The sequence below is a fragment of the Solea solea genome, chromosome 15 (assembly GCF_958295425.1).
Source record: "Solea solea chromosome 15, fSolSol10.1, whole genome shotgun sequence".
NCBI classification, from domain to species: Eukaryota; Metazoa; Chordata; class Actinopteri; order Pleuronectiformes; family Soleidae; genus Solea; species Solea solea.
Window position 1 is genome coordinate 14,072,932 of NC_081148.1, and position 16,100 is coordinate 14,089,031.

The window sequence follows — 16,100 nt, forward strand, 5'->3', positions numbered from 1 at the left end:
AGCCTGTGGGATGAATGCCTGAATAAAAGTGTTTCCCATATTTTGGGCACCGTGGGGAAATCTGGTTTCGGGTTTAATCATATAACAAGTCGATGAGACATTTTTAGTTACCCGGATAATGAGATTAAACCTACAATTTGCAACATGAATCCTATTCCTAAATCCTCACACACGCTCATGGGTTTTTACACATATTCCTCAGGAGGGACGTGGGCTGGTCCGTGCACAGCACCCTGGCAGCACCAAGATCGAAGAGTTCCTCAGCCAGCTGGAAGTCCTCTGGGAAGAACTGCGGAGGCGGCACCAGAGGAACGCTGTATTTCTGAAAGCCTCGGAGGAGCTCGGCTTCAGAGTAAGACTCAAAACCTTTCACAGGAATCACACATTTGTAGTTGTGCTGAGGCAGTGACTTACCTTTTAAAGTTGTCGGGGAACGTTATGGTTGTGACATTGTGTGTGTCCGCACATGTGATTTTGAAGATTTTTAATTTGCTTTACTTTGTGTGAGGAGGAGCTTGTTTGTGTTTAGTTTGTGTAGTCACAGTTTTTTTGTGGTATACCATGTCTTCAGTTGATTTGGAATGTATCTGTATGCGACTGTATTTATGAGCATAAACCCATAACCCTAACCTAAAACAAATTCTCCTATGTATGTATGTCAGTTACTGTATATCCCTAACAATTTATGAAGGCCATTACAAGAAATATAAATTGTGCCTCCATATAATTTAATTAGGAACTGGAAAGAAGCTCTAAATTAGTTCAGATTGATGACCTATTTGGAAAAAGTAAATCTCTTAGTGCAAAACATGTAAATGATCTATTTCCATGATGTATGACTATTGTCTTTTTTCTACAGTCCATCACTGGTAGTTGTTTTTGCTGTGCATTGAATCCCTTACAAATCAGAGCAGTACCACAATCTTTCCTTTCTGCTTGCACACTGTATAGGTTGTAAAAGTCCTCCAGGCATTGGGCAGCCTGGAGGCTTGGCTGGAATCGGTGGAGCTTTCCATGAAGGAATCCGCACTTGCCGGTGACCCTGAAACAATGAGCATGGCTGAGAGGGAGAGCTGTCTGCTGGAGAAGGAGGTGGCAGCACGTAGCCTGGAGCTCACTGCTCTGAGACAAGAGGTGGACCGCCTCCACGTCCACAGTCACCCGCACGCACAATGGCTGCCAGCACGCATGGAGGAGGTGGAAACAAAGTGAGTTTTTTTTGTGGAGGAGGAATGGGAATGGTTAGGGTAGCCCCTCCTTGTCTTTCATCATGGAAGGCTCATGTTGTTGATGAGTCTCCACAGACCTTGGGAGTTTTGCTCATCATTGTGGTCAGGAAATAAAGTTAAACATTTTGTCAGTGTTTCCAAGAGGTCAGGTTTGGGTTTGGCATGCAATCCAACATGGAAGGGCTTATTCATAAAAAAACAACAACCAAAAAATGTTCTTGTTCAAAGCTGCAGAAAATAACATGTGGTGATTTTGTTGTTGTTGATATTTTCACTCTGCATCTGTTTGGTCTCCATGAACAGAACCGATGTAATGTCATGCGTGTGCCGTGTCATTCATCTGAAAACGGGCTCTGTGAAGCAGAACTGTCAGATTTGACTGAGGAGTCATTTGTGTGTAAGCACTGGCAGTACATGGGCGGGTGGAGACAAGAAGCATTTATCCCATCACACTGCTAAATGTCTGCAGGTTTATTTATTTTTTTAGTATCATTCACTCCTGAGACCTTTCATGGGGACTTCTGTGTGTTTGCAGCCTGTAGCAAAGTCACTGCCACAGAGTAGTTTACCCAGCAGATATCAGAGCAGGTGTAGTTTCAAATGATTACTTAAATATAAACTTAAATATTCTGCATGTCGGGTCACACGGTGGTGTAGTGGTTAGCACTCTCGCCTTGCAGCGAGAAGACCCGGGTTCGAGCCCCGGTTGGAACAAGGGCCTTTCTGCATGGAGTTTGCATGTTCTCCCCGTGTGTGCGTGGGTTCTCTCCGGGTACTCCGGCTTCCTCCCACAGTCCAAAAACATGCAATGTGGGGATTAGGTAAATTGGACACTCCAAATTGACCATAGGAGTGAGTGTGAGAGTGAATGGTTGTTTGTCTCTATCTGTGTGTGTGGCCCTGCGATGGACTGGCGAACTGTCCAGGGTGTACCCCGCCTATCGCCCGATGTAGCTGAGATTGGCACAGCACCCCCCGCGACCCTCTGGCAGAGGATAAAGCGGTAGATGATGACTGACTGACTGATTCTGCATGTCTTTCCAGCCACTCGCCTCTGGTCCAGCCACCACTGCCAAGACAAAGAGAGGTTGATTAGTCAACTCACCCCAGCTGAGCTAATCAACTCAGCTGGCACTGCTCCTGCTAATGCAGCTCTGCCCCGTGTCTCCTACATACCACTAGAACAATGCTGCTGTTGACTCCATCTGTCTTAATATAAAACAAATCCCTTCCTGTGTGCAGTGCAGGAATATCCTCGGGTGACAAGACATCTAAACAATCCTATACTGAGCAACAGAGAGAGAGAGAGAGTTGTGTGGTCCTGATAGACTTAATTATCATTGTGTGCATTTATTTGACGTGATCGTTTGAATGTAACCTATGCACTCGTTCACTGCAAGGCTCAAGTTTATTAATTTGTCAGGTCTTCCTCTCAGTCCTCATGTGCACTTGGCCCACAGCTTGTCAGTGTGTCTCTCTGAGTCTGAGTCTCTCCGGTGAAGCCTTGAAAGGTTGTTACCATTGTCTCCCAAAAACCTAATGACGTTATACTTTTTTTTACTGGGCATACCTATGCCCATAAACATAACTTCAGACTCCAAACACAAAGCTGACCAAAGAAAAGTGTTTCCAGGGCAGCAGTGTTATATGGGGCAGGGATGGACAGACTTTGGTGCAAGAAGAATCTCTCACTAAGCAGCTGTAAAACAGTTGGGATGATGTCATTATTTAATGACACCTACATGCAACTTACGGCTCATTTATTACTAAGAAAAATACCCTTTGAAATTGCTCCCTTTACCATCTCAGGTATAAACTCTGCACGGACAAAGTACCTCCATGCCTTGAAGTGCAACATATGTTTATGTGACACATGATATATGATTACATAAACAGTGCCCCCGCAATATGCTGCCTGTGGTCATTGCTGAAGGATGTAGGGTTGTAGATGTGGATGTGGATTACAGTTAAGGTGCAGCTGTGTGTGTGTGTGTGTGTGTGTGTGTTGCCCAGGTACCATCGTGTCCAGAGTGCTTTGACCCAGCAGAGCTCAAAGCTGCAGGACACACGAATGCTGACAGAGTTCCTGGAGCGTGTGGAGCTTGAGGAGAGCCAGGATGGTTGCCAGTATAACCTGGGCCAGGTGAGGAACATCTTACCAGAGAGTGGCAACTCTTATGGGTTATCTTGGTCTTTCTTTGTGGAGTGTGCACGTGGGTTCTCTCCAGGTAGTCTGGCTTTATCCAACCATCCAGAAACATGCAGATTGGGTATTAAGTTAGTGTGAGAGTGAATAGTTTTCCTTCTCTGTATGTTGACCATGTGATGGACTAGTTACCTGTTCAGATTGTACCTTGTGACCTATGTCAACTGGGATTGGCTCCAGCTCCCCCTGCAATCACATTTTCTACTGCTTGAAGGATGAAGCAGTAGAAAATGGATGAATGGACTTTTCATATATGACAGTCCGAGTATCATGAAAATGAAGTTCAACAAAATTAATCAGCAGATTAATAATCCACAGATTTCCAAATGCACATAAGTAGTTTCTCCTGAAGATATAGGCCTTACTATTCTGAGGATCATTTGGAGTTTTGTGACTCTCAGTAGAGTTAAAACAATACTCTGGTCACTTCCATTGTATTGGAGTGAGATCAGCAATCAGATGGAGAACAGATAAGATCATTTCGACAGCCGACAATTCAATAGCAGCTCTCTCTCTCTCTCTTTGTACCCAACAGCCTCTCCACAGTGAGATTTCCTCAGCCCCTACATTACTGGGACTCCAAAGCAGTGGTGGTAGTGGTGGTGAGCCCCTGATAGAAAGCATGGGGGACCCTGTGGAGGTACTCCAAGAAGCTGTGGAGATGCTGAATGACACAGTGAGGGAGAGAGGCAGATCGCAGAGCCACGACCAGGCCATCCAGGAGCTTCTGAGCAAGGTAAAGAGATTAGAGTCACTTTGGAAAACATGCTTTTTGGAGCTCTAATTCTAGTTCATAAAACCACGTAGTTCCAGTACTGTTCGTTATATTATAATGATGATGAACACCTTATAAATCCCTCCATTTTTGTTACAAACAGCTGCACAAACTAATTGAACAGCATCTGGTTTACTTTTGTTTGTGGCTATGTATTTTTACAATAAAAGCCGCCAAACAAGCCACTACTATTCATATTGATTTAGTTTATTCTTCAATAACCAGCACATGCAGTACCTGCCTGCCAACTTCATGACAACATTTTAAAGACTTATTTCAAATGTGGTTCTCACTGCACAACAACTAATGCACAGTGAAGTGTATCGACTTCATAGCGTCCCTCAAGTGCTCATGACTTTGTGCCTCGCCAGCATGCCAGCCTAGCAGTGAATGTGGAGGAGTGCTTATGCTGCAGCAAGGAGCTTGGCCTGGACATCCTGGAGAGGGAGACAGACTTGGCCATCCAGTGTGAGCCAGACCGGTGCGGCCTCGAGGCTCTTCAGGAGAAGCAGGACCACCTGGAGGTGAGAGGGGAAAGCTGGCACGTGTTATAATTATGGTGTAAACATTTAAAATGATTCACTAGTGTTAATACAATCCAGTATTCCATCCCTTTGACGCTGGATTGTGGACGTTTTGCTCTGTGTGATGAAAAAAATGGGAGGCCCCCCCTGTCTTTCTCAAGCTAGCCCTCGACACATTGTTCCACAGTCTGTTTCCTGTTGTGCCAGATTTTCTCACATCTGAAAAAAAAAGGCCAGCCCACCTCGCTTTGTGCTGTGTTTAATTTGTTATATAAACTGCACCATGCAATCTCACACACACACACAGAGCGTGTAAAAGTTTATTATTCACGTAGGATATTTATTTATGCTTGCATGAGTCACAATTCTTTAGCTCTCAAAATTTGTGTGTGTGTGTGTTTGTTAGTAAATGTGGGGGGGTGTGTACATGCGTCCAGAGGTCATGGGGTTGGGGATGTGTGAGTCATTTTTGGGCAGTATTGTGTTTATAACACACACACACACACACACACACACATACACACACAGCTGTCTGGATTTGATACCGTTGAAGAACAGAAATGACCTAATCTCCTGCACTGAAATAACTGTGCCGTCAGCACACAGGCATTCACAACTCAGTGTTCTTGAGACTTACTGTATCTGAGAAATGTTATGAAGTACTACTCCCAGAGAAACCTCAACGCTATTAATTACCGCCTCGTCAAAATCTAAATACGATCGCAAGCTTGCTATAGCGTGGCAGGCCACATGTACACCATATGAGTTTCCAGCTGAATATTATGCGCAAAGCTGCGGGGATGAGGTCATAGTCATACAGACATACAATTGGTACAGGCTGTCTTGAGTGATACCAGGTTTGATGAGAGATGATAGATTTTTTTCTTTTTTTTTTGATTCTCCACAGATCGACCATGAAGTCATCAGGGAGGAGGTGAAGGAGATGAAGAACCTGGCTTCCCGGTTGGACGACCTTTGTCCAGAGAGAATGCACATACTCAGGGCGAAGATCCAGGCGACGCTGCTGGTCTGCACCGAGCTGGGAAAGAGTGTGACGGAGAACAAATCACGTCTGCAAGAGTTTATGCAGCTCCGAGACTTCTTTCGGCGCTACCTCTCCATGATGTAAGCGGGGTGTGGGTGGGGATCATGTGACCCTTATCTGGGCCTGACGTTTGTCAATATCTCCTCAAGAAAAGAACAGGATGTTCCGCTTGTCATGCACATGCACAGGTCCCTTGTGAAATGTATAATTTAGGATGTGCTGGGGGGGTCAGAGCAAGTTCCCTGGGTGTGACAAGGCGATGAATGTCGTCCTATTAAAGAGACTCTGGCCATGCTCATGTTTTGTGAACGTATGGCTTTTCTCACAGCTCTGTTTCTTGTCTCCTCGCCACCTCTTACCCCCCCCCCACTCCTCTGGATAGCTCATGGACTGAAGACACCAGGTCGTGCATTTTCTCAGATACTGCCTTAAATCCTGGGAAAGATGGGGAGAGGCCACTGGCTGCAGAGCTGGACATGCAGATAGAGCAACGGTTTGAGGAGTTTGATGAGCTGGCAGCCACAGGGAGGAACCTTTTAGACAAAGAACACCACCTCACACAGATGGTGAGCAGGGTTACACACTCACGACTCTCTCTGATCCTTTGTTATGTTGTTGCATTGATTTTTCTGCCTTTAAAAACACTCAGTAATGTTTTGCAGGTGAGAGAGCGCATGGAGGAACTGCGGAGTATGCTTGGATGGATCTTGGTGCACTGGAGGGCTCAGAAACAGCAGTGGTTTCATAAAAAGAGCAGTCAGGATCTTTCACAAGACAGCATTTATTCGGAGGCTACAATTTGCCCCTCATTAACTGAGGTAAATATGCAGAAAGGCATTGATGCTAAGGACTTGGGAGAAGAGATAATTGGACTATGGACTATCATAATTCAGTGTTTTAAGAACAAAAGATTTGCTGATTATATGTATGTAATCATCAAAGACAAAGAGGATTAGTATTGGTCTGGCATTTCTCTATAAGCCACAAATGAGCTCAACATGACTCAGAGCTTCACTGAAAACACAAAATGGTTGACAGACTTCACTTGAATCACAGAGTCACTTCAGTTGGTAACACAATGAACTCATTTAATTCATATAACTTGCGTAGTTTGTCAGATTGTGTGAAATGTCTGTTTTCACTAGTGACTGGCATTAGCTGGCACAATGACTTCATGCTCAATTGTAACTCAAGCATTGCTTACTGAACCTTTGATTATTTGCCAATGTAAATATATTGGTATTTTATATTATTTTCATTTATTCAGATTTCAGTTCCTAAACCAGAGGCCTACCAGTTCCATCAGTCTACACTTGTCACCTCGGAAAAAGACAAAGTAAAAGCAGCAGGAGACAACTGGCCCTTGTCTCTTGTGGCCAGACAACCTGAGCAGCAGGAGGAGAGGCAGTTCGAGGACGGGTATGAGGTCATGAAAAGTGTTGGACCACAGGGAGGTGAGGCTTCCCTGTCAGAGTCTCCCAAACCGTCTATCATGGTCCTCAAGGAGCCCAGCAACTCGGCTCTAGGTGGCACAGTCAACCTCATCCTGAGCTTTGGTAACACAGGGGAAAGCCATGTTCAGGTGCTTGATGCACCTGCTAAGACGGATGCAGTAGTGGAGGATGACTCTGAGCCTGTCCACAGGGTGAGAAACATTCAACACTTCACACTAGAAGTCATCATAGAATATTAAAGGCTACATACAGTACATCTCTTCCCCACCAAAACACCTAAATAAATCATATTTGTGAGTGTTCCAGAAGAACAATGTTTCTACATCATTCAGTCTCAGTAAGGACATGCATGGGAACTCCCTCCTGGACTTTCTGTTCAGTGCTCTCTCTATCCTCTGGCCTTTATGTCTTCCTTTATTCCCATTTTCTCCCTCAGTCCGCTGTGCCTCAATCTTCTGCCTGTAAAAACTTTTGGAGGCGCTGCCAGGGGCTTTTGGAAAATACTTTGGGTAGTTTAAAGAGAAAAAGAAAGATTTATCGGCAGAGTGCAAATGAGGTAAATTGCAGAGTGTGAATTAAAATTGCATGCGGCGTCCTGAAGTGTGGCGGGCTTGCATGCTGTGTGGAGGTGTTTTCTGTGGGCAGCACGCTCGACTAACTCCTGTGACATGGGTACAGCCGGTCAACAAATTCTCTCCGTTCTCATCCAGCGTCTGTAAGAGTAAAAGCAAATAAGTCACAGCAGAGTGCTATCATATTTTCACTCACACTCTGTGCCTGGAAACTTTCGAAACGTGAAAAGGCGACAAACCATTTTACTGCCAGGAGCTCCCATCTAACTGCACTCCTTACATGCAAATCAAAAACGGAATGAAGTCTGTTTTTCGTCAAGTATGTTATGATATTGTGATATTTACTGAATGGTAAAAGAGAGGTGCTACTTTTATGATGAAACACAACGAATGAAATACAGTGATAAATGTGTGAAGTGAATAAAATCGTTATTGGAATTTAATTAATTTACCCCAAAGGTATTTCAGTTTTAGAAACTTGTATTTAAAATGTTGGTTAATCGTCTGCTTATGAAAATAATGACTAGATATATTAAAGGGAGCTTTGTGTGGAAAATAGTAAGTAAATACTCTTAGCACTACTGACATACGGTATAAAGGAGTCTCAAGGAATGTATCTTGTGTAAACTCAGATGAGTGTGAATTATCAACATAAAATCAGACAGTGAATCCATATTTATAAAGTCCAGTTTTCCTTTTGGACCATATTTTGTATTTGCATAATGTGCAGCTGGAAAGTGCTGAAGGCAGAGACAGATTGAGGGTAAACAGTAAGAACATCACTGAGTAAATGTCTCCTCCCTGCTGCTAATGTTGACAGAGGCTCTCTCCTCTCCTTGTGTCATTTCACCACAAGCCTGACGTAAACCTGGCCCTGCTTGGCTCTCCGTGGCTGTGCCACTATATTGTATAATGAGTGACCTCACCCTTGTTTCCAAGGATACGTGTGGTCCAAACTGGCTCCCAGTAGGAGTGCACAAATACAGGCGCAGGCGTTTTTTACGTAGAACTGGTGCTGAACTTTCAAGAAAGGGCCCCCAGACTGCACACCATGATTTATAGTCTGGGGCTTCCACAGAAACAAGAGATTAGTCACAGAGTTGAAAGGTCAAGCCATTACATCTGGCTATGACGGCATGTGTAGCCACATGTGATTCTAATTATGTGTGCAAGTGTGCAATTGCAATCATGTCTGTGTTCATTTGTCCTTTCATCTGTCTATCCCTTTGTTTATGTATTTGAAAAGCATGTGTGTGTGTGTGTGAGGCTTGTACATTCCTCCATCTATTGTTTTCTGGGATGTGTGGGGTGAAAATAAACAGAGGTTGTTTGTTTATGAAAAGTAGCAGATCGCCTCAGTCAGTTTCATCTGTAAAACATGAATCTTCCTCTCACAGAGGGCGGCGAGGCTCTCTGTGAGGCGGGAATCATTTTCAATCATGCAATCACATCTTCTATAAAATGTATGTGACGTGTTAGCTGTTGTGGTCAAGTTGTGAACTAGATTTCTATCTTAAGTAAACAAACCTAATATCGGTTTCTTTCTTTTTATAGGTAAGTACCTACTTGCATGTCAAGGATAACAACTTGGCCGCAGCTCCTGTGTATGAGAGTATCACCCTGCCGCGCCAAAAGAGCCGCTCTGCAGCCTCGGCCTCCCCGACTTTCTTGCCACCCTCGTCCTCCTCCTTCTCCACGTCGTCCTCTGCATCGGCACCTCAGGCGACCAACGTGACGTTCCACCCTCTGACGGGCAGCAGCAGCAGCTCCATCTTCAGCAGCCTCAAGAGGATGAGCAAGAAGAGGAAGAGGAAGAGAGACGCTCGCAGACACACCATCCAGAAAATCATGGGAGTGGAAGCACAAACGGAAGAGGTGCATCAGTATGGCAGTGAGACAATGACATATGACACGCATACATGGCCACTGAAGGAAGGCAGGAGGAAGAAGAGTTCACCGAAGAGCCCGGCCAGTGGGGATAGAGAAGAAGCTATAGCTTATATGAAGAATCCCTTGTTGAAGGACATTGATACAGAGTGTTTTGGAGAATACAGCATTATTCCGTATGCTGTATCAGAGGGTCCAACTTTATCTTCCACTGGTCAGGTAAGAAGCCACTGCAGATTCCTCTCTTTGGGCTCTGTGTTGAGCTTTGAGCTTCCTAAGGACATGACCGTCATCCCCAGCATTCAGGACATTATTACTATTGCCCCACCTGAGTCCAAAAAAGGAGCGGGGACTGATCCAGACCCCCACTCTCAGAGGTACTCAGCCCTGAGCTCCTTCAAACAGACGCGACAGACCCCTGCCATCACACACAGTTCATCGGATGTTAGCTCTTCTGAAACACACAGTTCAACAGCTGCAGTGAAAGCTCTGTCTGAGGTGGACAGGACTTCCCAACCGCCGCCTTCTCTTTCCACGGGAGAAGATGAAGATCAGACTGTACCATGCAACGAACTGTCGAAGACCCAGTCAGGTCTGTGTGAGGCTGCAGAGCACGAGTGGGACAAAATAACATCACGGGTTAGTCCACCACGTACGCCGGACAAGGACAGGACCAGCCAGCCCTCTGGGATCCCTATTTATGTGAACCAAACACAACGTACACCTGTGCAAAAACACGAGTGTCCTAGTGTCCACACACTCATTCGAGACCTAAATGGACATGTCTACCACAAAGGTGCAAGATGTCTCGGTATGTGTGAGGAGAGCCCGGGGCCTCAGTGCCTGAGCCAAGCTTCTCACATGGTAGTAAATCTAAAGTCAACAGTGAGTATGAGTGTTTGTCAGGACTCAGTGGACTCTGAGGTCTCCAGTTCCAGAAGCACCAAGGTTTGTACTGATGCACCATGTCCAGACATCTCACAGCCTAAGGGAATCGTGGGGAGGCTCATGTCCTTTGAGGTGGGAGGTATCGACTGCTCTGACACAAAAGAGAACAACACAACATCCCCGGGTCCATCTCTGCCCACTGCAGAGCAGGAAACAGAGCCTGTCCACCTTGACCGTCAGCAGTTTGAGGAGGAGGAAGAAGAGCTGCAGGACATCTGGAATCAGACTCCTAACTACAGACAGAGCATCTGCTCCGACATCATGTACCAGTCCACCCTGGACGCCAACGTTGCCCCACACCAATCCAAAGCGCCTCATTCCCCATCACCTTCACCCAAGGCCCCAAATGTGCTGTACAGAAATCTGGTCACAGCCTCGGCTCCCAACCTTCTCGTGGCCGAGTTCAAACTGCCGTCCCATATTCAGAGCTTGCTGGGCTACAACAAGGAGCAGAGTCCCAGAAGTCACCTCCCTCCACTGGCTCAAGGACACAGGAGGTCCTGGGCAGCATTTCCTAACAGGGAAGCGGAAAGCAAGACCGCGGTGTCCGTGAACGAAACTGCATGTGACCCAGTGAAGCTGCCCGATGTAGGTGACAATCAGAGATACATTTATCAGTACAGAGAGGATGAGGAGGAGGAAGAGGAGGCAAAGGTGAGGGAGGTGGTGGATGAGCACACAGGTGGTTCCAAGGTGAGGTTAGCCTTTGTTGTAAACTGCCGTTACACCCTACCTATTTTTTAAAGAGTCACTTCACCCAAATTATAATGGAATTAAATGAAATTATAGAATTATCCTTTGTGACTGTACAGCTCTGTTTAGTGCTATTTACACCAGTTTCGACAAATACATTTTTCTTTTCATTTCTTTCTACTTTTGTTAAAGTGCAATGAAGATGAATAGAAGGTTCAAAAGTTATTTTTTAATAACATCAATGCACCTTTACTGAGACAATGCCCTGATTACTATTGTATTTTGGTCAATGTGGCAGTTCATTCAAACATTCTACTGTGCAGATTAGTTGATTAATGATGCCAAAGGACATCATTCATGTATCTACAAATTCTGTAGATAAAGATAGGTGTTGTTTAGAAGCTAAAATATAAAAACATGGAAATTCTTTGTTAGTTGGGTGAAGTGAACCAATGTTTTATACTAAACCTAAGCTCTTAACACAGTTCATTTCAGCTACTGTTATCTGCTGTCACCAGTCATGACTGTGGGCTCTTGTGTTTTTTCTTGTGAACAGGACCAGTCCATGAGTTTGCTGTCAGTTCACATGGATTTGGGAGGGGCGTGTCAGCACAGACAAGCTTCACAAAGCCTGGAGGACACGGAGAGGCAGGAAGAGCCGGCGGCCACGGGAGGGCGCTGTTTCACCTTGGTGAGACCTCAAGGCAACGTGGGCATCTCTTTGTGTATGAGAAAATATGGCCTGCGAGATTAACCATAGTGTTCATTCCAACAGAGTGGAAAGCCCGACTTGCAGTCAATGGAGGGGACACTGGAGAGGAAGCACAAGCTGCAGCTGGCAGGAAAGAAAGTAAGAAAGGCACCAATCAGTGTTGCAGGCATGGTCAGCAAATGTAAAGTCCTCAGTCAGCAACACACACACATGCGCTTATCTTATTTTCACAGGCGACCTCCAGAGGCTGGAACTCTTACCACGTTGTCCTACATAGAAACACCTTGTGCTTTTACCAGGATAGAAAGGATACACTCAGGGTAAGCAGGGAAGAAAAGCATAGAAAAGACAGTCCATGAGAATGATGTGATGAATATTTAACGTGAGTAGAGTGAAGTCAGTAATGATCAGTCTGTGCTGTGTTGCAGAATTCTGCATGCGGCCTGCCACTGAACCTCATGGGAGCCGAGTGCTCCCCCGCGCCAGAGTACACCAAGAAAACCAACTGCTTTCGACTCCAGTAAGAGTGCAGTGACTGCTACTTAACAGAGATTCAATTATAGATTATTGACATCCATCACAAACGCAGCCCCATTGACCCGTCTCATATCATCTCTCTGACCTTTAGGCTCCGTGATGGGTCTGAATATCTGTTCAACGCACCCTCGCGCTTCATGATGAGGAAATGGATGATGAAAATACAAGCAAACACAGGTAATCGTCATTTTTTTTAAAGCTCCTTTGAGTCAGTACTGAGTTTATATCACACTGAGCCATTTGTTGTTTGTTTTCCTTACAGGTCAGAGAGAGTCTGTGTCCTCAACATCCCGGGTTCCTGCAGAACAAGGCCTCCCTGTTTCCCTGTAAGATGATGTGGTCAAATGTCTTGTTTTCACTCTTTAATCTTTAATCACGGTATTGTTGCATAAAAATGTTCGGTTCAATTCCTTCACAGAAATCAGTCCCCGTGCTCCGGTTGTCATGATCTGGCCAAATGCCACTGTTACTCCCGACATGATGTCACCTCCACGTTCCCCAGGCGCGAACCAGCGAGTGCCGCCCAGAGCAAGGAGATCATCGTTCTCACCAGAGAGTTCATTCAGATGCCACAGAGTCATTTAAGGAGTTTAGATGAACACTCCGCTATGTCATCCTACCTTGGAGGCTGCTGTGGTAAGTCATTTAGCCAAAAGCTTCTGTACATTTACTCATGCACTCATTCAAGCTTTTACCACTTGGCTCCTCATGTTTAGACCATGGAGTCCAATCTGCTGGTTACAGGATGTGTAATCATTTGTTGTTGTTTTTTAAGACTTCTGTTAACTTTAAATGTGAAATAAGGATTCCTTTTTGCCATTTTTATTTTCATACACTGCACTTGAGTGAATTGAGTGCAATAGTAAATGGCAGTTGCAGGTGTAGGAAGCACCACTAGGGGGAACTAGGGTATTATAATAATAATCTTATTACATATTGAAGAGCTGAAGTGTCTGAGTAGTACACAGCTTATGAGGGGACTTAACCCTTAGAACACTAATGTGTTAAAATGTATATACAGAGGCTATAAGATGCAGTATGAAACTATATGAGCATACCTGAGCAAAAAGTAGTCAACTATTTTAAATGGGATTGAATTTGTGAAATTTGGAAATATGTCACAGTTCAAAGTTCACTTGGCTCGTGTTTTACAGACAAAAATGAAATAAAAACAGTCTGTTGTGTGACTTCTGCACAATTATCAATATGTCCTTTTTAAAGAAAAGAATAAATAAATATGCGATATAAAATTAATCATAACTTTGACTCAACAACACATAAGAAGATGAAAAAAACACATTGTGTAAAGCCTGAATATGTGACCTATAAACACACGCCTGCCCAGGATGTCCATATAAGGAGTTGTGTATTATTCCCACAGCAATTTGCCAAGAGTGCACCTGCGGCACTGATCTGTGCCTCGTGAGCACTAAGGGTTAAGGTTCAAGGTGTCTTTATTATCCCCATATAAACATATAACACCTGGTTAAATAAAGTTGGAAAAAAGAAACGAGTTTATACTGTGAATGTTTGCTGCTCTGGTGTTTATTGCTTTATTTTACTGTGTGTGTGTGTCCATTTCTATCTAGATGAGGATAAAGGCAACGTGAAGCAGACAATGACTAACAGACTATCTGGAGCGTCACATGACCACACCTCTTCCTCTCCTCAATCACCACTATGCAGTGGTCAGGAATGGCTCATCAACAAGCGTCGCTCCCACTCCTTCACGTCAGGTAAATGATCAATGAACAAGCTATAATGCATGCTTTATTATTCTTATTATCATTATTACTGTCATTATTATTGTTATTATTATTATTATTATTATTAGTGTTGTTGTTATTACTATTATTATTATTGTTGTTGTTGTTATTATTATTACTATCATTATTGTTGTTATTATTATTATTATCATATCATTATTATTGTTATTATTATTGTTATCATTCTTATTATTATTGTTATCATTATTATTATTATTATTATTGTTGTTGTTATTATTATTATTACTATCATTATTGTTGTTATTATTATTATCATATCATTATTATTGTTATTATTATTATTGTTATTATTATTGTTGTTGTTATTATTATTGTTATCATTCTAATGTTCTTTCCACAATGTTTTCTTTTCCAGCAACTTACCAGAAGATCAAGCCCACGTTGCACACCCCCAGAGGTGTGGAGAGAGGCTCAAACTACAGCGTGACCCTGGTGGTTGGAGACAAGTTGTCAGACGGCACGTCCACAAACAGAAGCTCTGAGCCTCCACTGCTGGCGGTGGCTGGGCTGCAGCAGGAGAGCCATCATGACTCGGCTCTGAGGAGCTACGCCAGCCTGCCACGGCCTCGCAACAAATCCGTCTTCCAGAAGTTCTTTGGGAAGAGGGATCTCTGAGTTTTTGTGACATATTGAGTTTACGAAGAAAGGGTTCATGTGCAGTGCACATACTGTATGATGCAAAAACAAAAAAAAATGCTACTACTGACTATATTTATGATATGAGGAGCAACCACAGTTTTATTTTTTGATGTGTTTCCTATAAATCACTCATGAGCAAAGTCCCTTTCATAGGTCCGTTTATAAGTATTTATATCACTGTCCTTTTGTTTTAATTTCTTCCATTGACAGGAACAATATTGTGTGTCTGTGTGTGTGTCTCTGTGTGTGTGTGTGTGTGTGTGTGTGTGCGCTCACTGCATAGCTGTAGATTAGTGGATTGAAAACCACATTTCTTTATATTTTTCATTTCGTTTGGGGTGGAGTGGCTCAGTGGTTAAGACCCTACCTTGTGTACCAAAGACATCATGGTCGCAAGTTCGATTCCACTCCTGGCTAATTGTACTTGATTCCATTGTAAGTCGCTTTGGATAAAAGCGTCTGCTAAATGACATGTAATGTTTGGTTCGCGGTGTTAACGGTAAGAGTCAGTGTACACACTAAACCAGAGAAACAGTGAAGAAAAGCCAATTTCATGACCAAGTATTAAAAATATACAATGCACTACTGTATCAGATCATGACAGCTCACCTTCTTTACATGTACATGTGTGTGACACACCAAAAAACTGTCGTCCGACTTCTATAAAAAGCAGTTTGATACTGCCTGAGCTTGTTTGATATTAACTTTTTTTTTTTTTTTTTAACAAAATACTAATTGTAATAAAGACTGTTCATAATAAAATAGAAAAACCAATGATTTGTTGCAGGTCCATGAGTGTTATTCATCTATGTTGTCATGGCTAAAGGGCTTTGAAGAGAAAGGGGGATTAGATGAATGGAGAGATAAAAAGCCAGCGCCCGGCTTGGTTAGGATCATCTTCACATCATTACTTTTGCATATTAAAAACTTGCCACCGTTCAAAGACATGATTTAAATCCACACATCCATAATAACAATTTGCATATATGCTAACCACAGACTGGTATGGCTACATCATGAATAATATGCACAGCGAGTTTGGGAAATGCTACTGTTTAGCATTACAAAATATTCAGCAATTCGTTACAAGAT

At 43.6% G+C, this 16,100-nt stretch overlaps 1 protein-coding gene across 3 annotated transcripts in view; it reads left to right on the top strand.

Annotated features, from left to right (window-relative positions):
- Positions 1–15,339, top strand: part of LOC131473925 (uncharacterized) — a 29,082-nt gene extending 13,743 nt beyond the window's left edge. For 2 of the 3 annotated variants that reach the window (XM_058651545.1, XM_058651546.1), the window contains exons 15-34: positions 203–352; positions 952–1,208; positions 3,243–3,372; positions 3,971–4,171; positions 4,582–4,734; positions 5,642–5,859; positions 6,162–6,345; positions 6,442–6,597; positions 7,047–7,424; positions 7,670–7,789; positions 9,360–11,333; positions 11,890–12,024; positions 12,109–12,183; positions 12,279–12,365; positions 12,474–12,565; positions 12,674–12,759; positions 12,845–12,908; positions 13,001–13,218; positions 14,172–14,318; positions 14,725–15,339. In XM_058651545.1, coding sequence (XP_058507528.1) covers positions 203–352; positions 952–1,208; positions 3,243–3,372; positions 3,971–4,171; positions 4,582–4,734; positions 5,642–5,859; positions 6,162–6,345; positions 6,442–6,597; positions 7,047–7,424; positions 7,670–7,789; positions 9,360–11,333; positions 11,890–12,024; positions 12,109–12,183; positions 12,279–12,365; positions 12,474–12,565; positions 12,674–12,759; positions 12,845–12,908; positions 13,001–13,218; positions 14,172–14,318; positions 14,725–14,984 — 5,085 coding nt within the window. In that variant the 3' untranslated portion in view covers positions 14,985–15,339. The remainder of the gene's footprint in view (positions 1–202; positions 353–951; positions 1,209–3,242; positions 3,373–3,970; positions 4,172–4,581; positions 4,735–5,641; positions 5,860–6,161; positions 6,346–6,441; positions 6,598–7,046; positions 7,425–7,669; positions 7,790–9,359; positions 11,334–11,889; positions 12,025–12,108; positions 12,184–12,278; positions 12,366–12,473; positions 12,566–12,673; positions 12,760–12,844; positions 12,909–13,000; positions 13,219–14,171; positions 14,319–14,724) is intronic. The other variant, XM_058651547.1, reaches the window with a different exon arrangement.
- Positions 15,340–16,100: the final 761 nt, after the last annotated feature.